Genomic DNA, 10316 nt, shown 5'->3' with positions numbered 1-10316 from the left:
TTATGTGCATTTTGTTTGCTTTCGGCATATTGAATTTTGAGATTTTTTTTTTAATGAATAGTGAAAAATAAATAATAGCCAGCGATTAGCGATTGTGCATATTTAAATTAACAATCTAGCTCAGCTTAAATCTGCTTGAAGTAAATTCAATGCCTGTTTAATCCAGTTGGAGAAAACTGCAGGCATTTAAGTGCTGAAGATTGTCTAGTGTGCTCTTATTCTGACAGTCCTGTTTGAAAGAAACTGGTTCACATTGATGCATCTTTATCAGGTTTGTTCATTTGTTCTGCAATAAGCTAACAATCTAAACAGAGAAGCAGCAAAAAGTCACCTGTGAGTCATTAGCCTTGCAAGAGATGAAACAGTTTTCTCACCTCCTCCTTAAATGTTCTGGGTGACAAAAGTGAATCAGCATCATCAGATTGGTCTGTTATTTAAAAGGGGGGGTGGGGGGGCAGGGCTTGACTAGAAATACAAGGATGATGAAAAAAAAATTTAAGTGAAATTGTTTGTCACACAGCTATAAATAAATGTTGTAAAAAGCACACATGCGTGTAGGCAGCCTGATGATTATGTTAGCTTCAATTAAAAATGAAACTGTGAAAACATGTTAAAAAGATGTAATCCTACACAACCAGAAAAGAAAATGGGCTCGAGAAGTTGATTTACCCAAACTGGATTTATTTTAGCAAAGCATACAAGTTTAGAAGAAATTGAAAAGGGTAAATAAATGGCAATTTAAAACAAAGCTTTTTCCTGTTCATTTTATTGAAATGAAAAAGAATGAATCTTCATACAGAGGGCAACAGCCTGAAAGTAAGTCACTTTGTGACACATCTGAGAAGAATACTTAGTTTAAAATGTAACTAAAATGAACAAGACTGGGTAAATAAATCCATTAAGGTAAACAGCCACGGACAAAACACAGAATAATAAAAAGGTCTTAAAAAAAAATAAGTCCAAATCATAAAGAACAGTTTCTTCAAGACTAAGTTAATAATATCCTTTAAAAAAAAAAAGTCAACATATTTCTGTTTCAACAGCCATTTAAGAACACATATTAACAAAGAAGCAAAAAAAAGAAAAATATTCTTAACATAAAAAAATCAGCCCTAAATAAAGTCAAAATTTCAGTAAATGACAATAAGATACATTTATCATTCATAAAGAACAGTAATCAATAAAAAATAAAATAAAAAAGCAAAAAGATGCAATACCAACATTCAACACTTCCATCATATCAAGCTCTTGCTCTTAAAAAATGTTTTTAATGGAATGCAAAAAGAAACATATTTAGCCACCAAGTAGGACAACAGCTAAATATTTAGTCCTGTTGGTTAAGAACTAACCATTTTGAATTTTTAGGTAAACCTCAATGCAAAACGCTTTCAATATTGCAAAGTTCTGCTGCACAGATTGGGCTCAAATTTACAAAGCAGGACTGGCACAGATGGAAGGAATAATGAAGGCCATTTTAAAATGTATTTAACAAAGCCATTTCAATAAAATCTTATCACCCATCAGTCCTAGAAATAGAAACTTGAAGTCACAGCCAAGCCACTCTCCAAACCCCCAATGTGGTTATGAGGGGTGGGTTTGTACAGCTTGTGTACAATTTATCTTTTTAGGGGGATGAGAGAGTCCAGGATGTGATTATTTCCCTGTTTTAGCTGAACTGCATCACTAAAATGCAGGACCTGCAAGTGATCTCCCAGTTGCACAAAATAAGCAGCTCCCAGAAGCAACATTTTCACCCGTCTGTAGGAAAATAGGATGCTTTCTGACAGGTTCACCTGAAGGTGCAGGTTGGACCCTGGACAGCTGCTCTGTTAATAATAGTGGCATATCTGCAGCCTGCTGCCTACATCGTTCTTCCCCGGGCTGAAGAAAGGATAGACAGGCTCCCGGAACCAGGTGTCGAACATGTAAAGTCTCTTCATTGTAACGGCATCGTAAAAACTGAGGCGCCCGTTGTCATAGTCCAGATAAACACCGACGCGAGGCGAGTTCCAGTAGTCAGATAGTGGGATTCGGCCATCTTCCACTATGGCGTACAGACGGTCCTGCAGACAAAGGGTCCAGTATCCTGCAGAAGGAGTAAGGTTAACGAAGCCCTTTCTGTTGCTGCACTCGGTCGTAACCCCAAGGTACCACACTCCTTTGTCCCTGACGTCCACTTCCCAGTAGTGCTGGCCACTTGCATACTGGGCTGTGGCGAGTACACCGCAGAAGCGGTTAAAGCGGCCAGGAAGATCCGGCTCATGGCTGCGAATGCGGCCCTCCTCCACTTTGGTGTCAAAGTCTGAGATGAGCAGGTTTGCATGAGCGGTGTCAGGGTCTAGTGTCAGGTTCTGAGGCACTATGCAGACAAAAAAAAAACAAAAAACAAATAAAAATTTACATAGAGACAGAAGAATGATGAATTGTAGGACTGAGAAGTTTTGTTCTTTTTTGTAAACAATATGATGGGATGCAAAAGGTTATCCGCCAAGTGATCAAACGAAAACAGTTTTTGATGAAAGATCCACATGCAGGGCATGTAATGAAAATATTAAAAGTATAAAATCAATTAGGGTAGGGCTGGACAATACAGCCACAACATATTTCATAATATGTTTCTTAATTTTGGTTGATGCAGTCGCTATAACTATATGAAAGCCTAAAAAATATGCCAAAATAGGCCGCAATAAATGCCTCAATAAAATTTTTAAAAACAGTTTATTTTACTCTTCCAAGTCTATAAAACTCCTCAATTAAAATTTTAGATTTAAAATAAATAAAACCAAAAATGTAACGATATCCATGTGGAGATGAAATAAGCATTTAACCAGGTAAAGATCTCTCCCTCCTCATATTACTCAGTCAAGTGGTTGTTTTATCTTTCATTTTCTGTTATTTTATTCATGGTTAATTGTCATATTTTACAAGTCACCAATGAGCAAAATACTATGTTTACATATTAATATAATAAATAAGCAAAATAACTCATAACTAGCTCTTAAAAAAAAATACAAACTAACGGTCAGGAGTCAATCTAAAACTTCTAACTTTAGACGAGCCATTTTTTATTCTTCAAAACAGTTCAAAAACAGTCAACTAGACTTTGTTTTCCAAGTTTAAAGACATTTCACTTCCCATCCAGGAAGCTTTTTCAATTCAAATATCTGGATTAGCAGTGAGTTCCAAGCTTTTAAGAATGGCCCCATAAAGCCTTGTTATGTCTTAGAAAACATGCAAATTGAACCGGAAGAACGGGTCCACCCCTTTAGTAATGGGGAGTCGTTGAGGTTGTTGTTGGCCTGGCTGACCAGGCGACATGTTTTGGTCCCCTGCATGGTGATGGGGGATGGATATCCTCGGAATAGTGCGTGAGTATTAGAAGGTTGTTTATTAACCTTTTTGGAATGACTATGACCTGGATGACTGAGAATCTTCACCAGCACAGTGCTGATGCTGGAGCTAGTATTTTAAATGGATTTTTTAAACCTTTGGTTTATTTCTACAATTCTCATCTTTAGTAAAACAAAACAGAATCCAGCTACACCAGAAAAGCTTCATAGTGTGAACCAAAACTGTATCACCTCGAAGATTAGCTTGTTCAAAGTTAAATTAATCAATTCACACACCCCATACTATCATAGCACGGCTCCCTGTCAGTGGTCAGAGCTCTTGCAGAGCCCCCGCTCTGCTCTTTACTGTACATCCTCTTTTATTTAAAATGCTGCACATAGAGCTGTTGTTTACCAGCATCACATAAACTACATGGTCTGCCCACAACATGTTTCTTATTTATTAACCACTAAGATCAGAGACAATTGGGGGGTGTGTACAGGCCTTCCAAACCAGGGGCATTTGGGCTACGTTCACACTGCAGGCCTTGATGCTCAATTCTGATTTTTTTGTGAATTCCGATTTTTTGCGTTACCGTTTTCATTTTCAAATATTTGAGACTTGTATGTGATCTTCTGTGTGAACTGCATTCATTCAGCTTAAGTGTACCGCATGCACAGTAGAGGACGCAATGACGTCACAAGCCAGCGTGCTCCATGTTTACGGAAGTAAACATGGATGGTAGCGCTGGAACAACCCTTCCCAAAGACCTTCCCAAACCTTAAAACCTCTATCTCTTCAAGATGGTTAAAAAAAATATTGCTCTCCGCATCATCGTCTGCCATGATGTGTGTTTTTTTCTGCCGCCTCTGTGTAACAAGAAGCAGAATAGTAACCTTTGTCGGGTATTAATGGCGCTCAGGTCGGATGAATGCGACCTCGCCGCTCAGACAGAGGTCACATTTGAAAAGATCAGATTTGTATCGGATTCAAGACCACATAGCCGAGTGGCCTGGGTTGGACTGGGGGAAAAAATAAATAAATAAAAACGGATCTGTGTTGTTCAGACAGCCATGAAAAGATCAGATCCAAGTCGCATGTGTTCAAAAAACATAAAAAAAATCGGATTTGGGTCACTTCAGGCTGCGGTGTGAACGTAGCCTTAGACGTCTTATTTTGTAGCTAAAACTTACTGCATTGAAGCTTAGCTAACCGCTGAACTCTCCTAACAGCTGAAGGCTGAGGCACACATCAGTGATGGAGCCAACGTGTCAGTCAGTCAGTGACACTCGCTGTAACTATACTGTATAACAGAATACCAGAAAAGTGTTTAAAAGGAATATTGTCATAACCTAAGTGATTATATATATTTATACTGAATTATTGTCCAGCCCTATAATTGGGCTTACATTTTTAAACATGCAAAGAGAAAACTAATGATTGATCAGCCACATCAATTGGTGGAGCTGCTTCTAAAAACAGAAAAAACACTTTTACTAAAACTATAATTTTTCTAAGCCCAACATATCCTGTGTAGTTGCAATGGCAATTTGTCACTTTAAAGGTTAACTTCATCTGCATAATTCCTACAACACCATTATTTTTTTGCATAAACTTACTGGTGTGCAGCACATGCATCATCTTCTTCCACATGATGAGTTGTAAAGGCCCTGAGAAGTCTGTAAATTCAGTCATACAATCAACGGGCTCAAGGGATGTGAAAGACTTGTGATGCATCACTCTGGAGAGGAGATAAGAATGTTAGCATCATTTTCTTCTTTATGTTGATCAAAATCTTAAAGCATAGGTACTTACTCATTAAATGTTTTGGCAAGGCTCTGTTGGGATTAAAAAAAAGTGACATTAATTGTTACAGTGCATTTTTATCATTAATTTACTGTTCAAAAAAAGTTAGCTGTGTCTATTCAGAATCTAATTATGACTCCATGTTTAGCTGACCTCAAAGTTGGTCTTTCCACCAATGTGATTGTGAATGTCGGCTATCAGTTTGTCCACATCTGCTGCTTCGCTCTCAACCAAATCCAGGTTGTCATCAATAACGGCCAACGTGGCTGCTTCCTCTGCATCCAAGCTATCCAGAAGGGAGTCTTTCTCATCCAACAGAAACTGGACCAAGGCCCCGACATCAGCTTCAATCTTCTCCTTGAGTTGCTGCTTGTTCAACTAAAGGAAAAATGTTTAAATATTAATAGAAAGAATGATAAAAAATTACGAAGAGGCTAAACAGACCACAGCAGACTTTGAAATGTTCTTACATATTCCACAACCGAGAAAGGAATACACTAACTTTAAGTAATGTTTGTTATTTAACCAAATACATGATTCCAGAAAAAAAACACACATGCAAACTGAGGTGCGTCAGTTTGTGGATGCTTTGTTGCAGCAGGACCTGACCATAAGTGAGAAAGAACGAACTAAAGCAGAATTACACTAGCCAACATGGCAATGACCCAATTCAAAGATGGAGTGGCTAAAAATTAAGACACATTTAGCTTTGATCAAGTTTAAATTGAGGCACCTGCAGGATGTTTAAACCCAGATTGTGATCTTACTGGAATGCTTTTTAGTGACTTAAAAAGGGCTGTACAAGAAAGGAACAATTTAAAAAACCTCAGAGGTCAAAGCAAAGACTGGACCAACTGTTGTCAGTAACTGGTAGATGGTAAAAAGAAGCAATCCAAGAAAAATGAAGTTACACTTCACATACCCGCACTTCATTTTTAGTCCGCTCATCTCTTGTCCTAATTTTGGCATACTGTGACTTCTGCCAATTGAGCTCAATCAGCCTCAGTTTCAAATCCGTCTGGAATAAATCATTATACACAGAAACAAAAAAAAAGGAAATACATTGATTAGAAATGACATATTAAAATTTAAATACAGCAATAAGTAATCATAAACACTGCCACAAACTGACCCATCTACCAAATCAGCGGGTAGATTTGCAGTTCTAAAGACATTAAACCTTACCTTCATATCATTTGCCACTTCTGGCACCGGAGCCACCTGATGGCGCCTGGAAAGCAAAAGCTCATGGTTACTAATCAAGGTATTTACAATTCCCTGTAGAGCTCCTTTATAGAAATACCTCCACAACTCACTGAATAACTAGAGATCTTTTCGAGTCCTTTAACTAGAGAAAACCCACTAAGTTAATGTGTATTTTATAACATTAAAAATTAATTTAGAAACTGATCTATCAAGATCAATAACGTGAAATCATTATTTGTCTCCTTTTAAAGCCTTTATTTAAAAAACATCCCATCGAGGGCTAAGCAATAAATATCAATATATATATCAGAATGAACACCTGATCAATGTGAAAAGATATATATCCAATAAACTATTCAATAATTCCCCTGAATTTTGATCAAGAAACACATGGTATTCAGGAGGATGTAGGTGGGGGAAAATATTTGGCTTCCCAATCTCTTGCAGGCAAACAAGTTTGGTGGAAGGATTGATCTATTTTTCTGGTTTATGTTTAAATAAATGTTAGTGATTACATTACAACTTAATCATTGCCCCTGTCCTTTTATTAAATAAGTAAACAAAACAGTATGCAATAATTATCAATAACTGATATGAAAGGCTTATATTTTACAGCAATATCACAGAGCCTTAATCCCATCTTGGACTTAAAACAAATTTTTGTGCAGTCACATTCCTTACCCCCTCCTCTTTTACTCTTAGGCTACCTTCACACTGCAGGCCTTGAAACTCAATTCCGATTTTTTTGTGAAATCCTTTTTTTTTTTTTTTGCATTGCCATTGACATTTACAAATATATGTGACCTATTTAAACTGCATTCATACAGCTTAAGAGTCCCGCATGCGCAGCAGAGGACGCAATGATGTCACAAGCCAGCGGGCTTCGTGTTTACGGAAATAAAGCTGGAGCACATCTAGCGATCTTTCCAAACCTTAAAACCTCAATCTTTTCAAGATGGTAGAAAGAAAGAAAAAAAATACTGCTCTCCGCATTATCGTCTGCCGTGATGTTTGTTTTTCTTGCCGCTTCTGTGTTGCAAGAAGCAGAATAGTGACCTATGTCGGTTACTTATGGCATTCAGGTCGGATGAATGTGACATGACCATTCAGACACAGGTCGCATTTGAAAAGATCATATTTGTATTGGATTCAGGACCACATAGCCAAGTCGCCTAGAAAAAAATCGGATCTGTGTTTTTCAGACTGCCGTGAAAAGATCAGATCCAGGTCGAATGTGGGGAAGAAAAAAAAAAATCGGATTTGGGTCACTTCAGGTTGCAGTGTGAATGTAGCCTTAAAGGAATAGTACACCCAAAACATGATTAGCCTTCATTTTCTACTCACCCCCATGCTGAACAACACTCTGGAGTACTTTTTTGATATCTCAAATGCATCTGGAGATCTGGGAGGCTTCTTGCTGTCTGCTGACATTCAAATAATGGAGGTCTATGGTGACCGAGACAGAAAGGTCCATAAAAGTCCACAAAAAACGTGTCAATATTCCTCCATACTGCTCGTCCAATGTATTCCAAGTGTCCTGAGTGGGTAGCATCCAGAATTTACTCGAAACGAAGTCATTTAGAATGTTTTTAGAGCATAAACAGTAGTGTATAGGATTTCCTGAAAGCGCGCACATGCGCGTTCACGACGCTACGGAAGCCGGCAGACCAAACCAGCGCATTCAGCTCGGCAAAGAACTCATGCTCTTCCTCAACACTGAAGTCCTCAGACATTTTTCTTTCGTTGTTTCTTTCTTTGCACAGGTAAACAGCACATTTCTTCTTCTACACTTGAATTATTGGCAGAGCAGACGCTGAATGCGCACTTTCATCTGGTTTGGTCTGCCGGCTTCCGTAGCGTCGTGAGCGCGCATGTGCGCGCTTTCAGGAAGTCCTATACACTACTGTTTATGCTCTAAAAACATTCTAAATGACTTCGTTTCGAGTAAATTCTGGATGCTACCCACTCAGGACACTTGGAATACATTGGACGAGCAGTATGGAGAAAATTGACACGTTTTTTGTGGACTTTTATGGACCTTTCTGTCTCGGGCACCATAGACCTCCATTATTTGAATGTCAGCAGACAGCAAGAAGCCTCCCAGATCTCCAGATGCATTTGAGATATCAAAAAAGTACTCCAGAGTGTTGTTCAGCATGGGGGTAAGTAGAAAATGAAGGCTAATCATGTTTTGGGTGTACTATTCCTTTAAGGCTGATTTATACTTCGAAACTAGGTCGTCTGCTTAGGTGTCATAGTGAACAAACTCGTGAAGTTAGGCCAGCTAGAAGAGCAAGGAGCACATGTGACCGTTTTTCCACCTGGCTCCCCGCTCTTTCTCGCCCTCATGTCCCTCTGTTGTCGGACAAACTCGCCCCCACTTCCTCACCGTCTCAGCCATATCTAGACCCACAGCATATAGCGCAGACCACACTTAAATATTGAGCATAAATCAAAAATGTCTGCCTCAAGCTCCCAGCGACACACTGCTGTGGGAGTATAACCAGCCCTTTAGGCTACTGTTATGGGATTCTTCTGCATCTTGAAGTAGAAGAGTAAAGAGATGAGTTAAAAGAACAAAACAAAAATATTAAAGCTTATTTTTTATAAGTCAAACACCAAGATGCTGAACATTTAAATACATTTGCTGAATTTAGTCCTGCGATCTGTATATGTCTACAAGCCAAAGTAAGCCATTTAAAATTATAGCATTGATCCTTTTAAGGAAGGAAATGGAACAGCACACTTATGACCTTATTCTACACTGTGTGGATTTATTAAATTAGTAAGGTGAAAAGTGAATTATATTAAATGTTATGATGTTAATTTATGCTATGATGATTTTTTTTATTATTAATTAAATTTGGCCAATAAAAAGACGTGACAATCACATGTTTACATCCCTTTTTAGCACGCATTATGTTAAAATGCTTCAAGGTTTCGAGAGGAAGGGGCCCAAACCTGTGAGCTCTGGATTCCCTGCAGACAACACAAATGGGCTCCTCATCAGTTTGGCAGTAGAGTTTCAGCTCTTCGCCATGTTGATCACACTTTCCTTCCGGTTTCACGGACTTAGAAGGAGGAGAAGAAGAACCGAGATGCTCGAGGTCATCCAGTTTGGCCACTAGGTTCTGCACCAAGTAGTTTTTAGTGAAGCTCCTTTTGTTAAACACCTTAGAGACAAATTAAGCAAAAGATATAATTATAAGACTTTTATCTGCTCTCCAGTTTGTACCGGTAAACTAAAGCCAGCTGCCTTAACAACTGTAGCTAGAAATTGTGCTAATCCAATTTCTACCGTTAACCTGCTGTTGGGTTAAAATATATAAATATTTTTTTTAACACTGACAAAACGAAATAACTGTTAAAGCCATTTGGAGGAAGCAGGTTTTGCCAAAGCATAACTTTGCTAATATATCAGGTATCACTCATTTTATAGAGAGAAAAAAAAACAAAAAAACTCGCGGCTGTGGAAAAAAACAACAAAAAAACAGCAGTTAGCGTTCATTAACTCACCGTCCGGCACTGAGGACACTGATACCCGTAGTCTCCGCCATTTTCATCCCAGTGCATGCAGATACAATAACGACAGAAATTATGTCCGCACTTTAGAATGACCGGGTCTTTAAAGAAGTCCAAACAAATAGCACATGTGAGCTCTTTCTTCAGCTCGTCTCCGGTTGCCCCAGCGGTCGCCATGTTTACGAACTAACAGCAGGGTTGTCAACGCACCGCTGCTTTCTGCAGGAAGTGAGGAGGGAACCAGAATGGAGTAGAGGGGATACTTTGTTTGACGTCATTCACCCCCCATAACCAATCAGATAATGCGCTTTATATCACGTTTACTTTATTTTCCTTCGCCAACCAGCCTAAAAATACATAAATTAAAAGCTTTAAAACGAATTAATCTTTAATCGCACGAGCTTAATCTGTCACATATTGAATAAGATAAATCCAACCTTTAAATTATGCAT

The 10316-nt window shown here is 38.5% G+C and overlaps 1 protein-coding gene across 1 annotated transcript; it reads right to left on the bottom strand.

The window, feature by feature from the left end:
* Positions 1–672: 672 nt before the first annotated feature.
* Positions 673–10102, bottom strand: LOC107088249 (zinc-binding protein A33-like). Its single transcript, XM_015380292.1, has 8 exons — positions 9859–10102; positions 9304–9515; positions 6322–6367; positions 6059–6154; positions 5290–5514; positions 5146–5168; positions 4950–5071; positions 673–2359 (listed from the first exon to the last, which is right to left on the bottom strand). Exons 1-8 carry the CDS (start codon positions 10039–10041, stop codon positions 1830–1832), a joined length of 1437 nt encoding a protein of 478 aa, XP_015235778.1. The 5' UTR covers positions 10042–10102; the 3' UTR covers positions 673–1829.
* Positions 10103–10316: the final 214 nt, after the last annotated feature.

This window comes from Cyprinodon variegatus, unplaced genomic scaffold (genome assembly GCF_000732505.1).
Source record: "Cyprinodon variegatus isolate N-32 unplaced genomic scaffold, C_variegatus-1.0 Scaffold211, whole genome shotgun sequence".
Lineage (NCBI taxonomy): Eukaryota > Metazoa > Chordata > Actinopteri > Cyprinodontiformes > Cyprinodontidae > Cyprinodon > Cyprinodon variegatus.
This window is presented reverse-complemented; position numbering and strand designations above follow the sequence as displayed.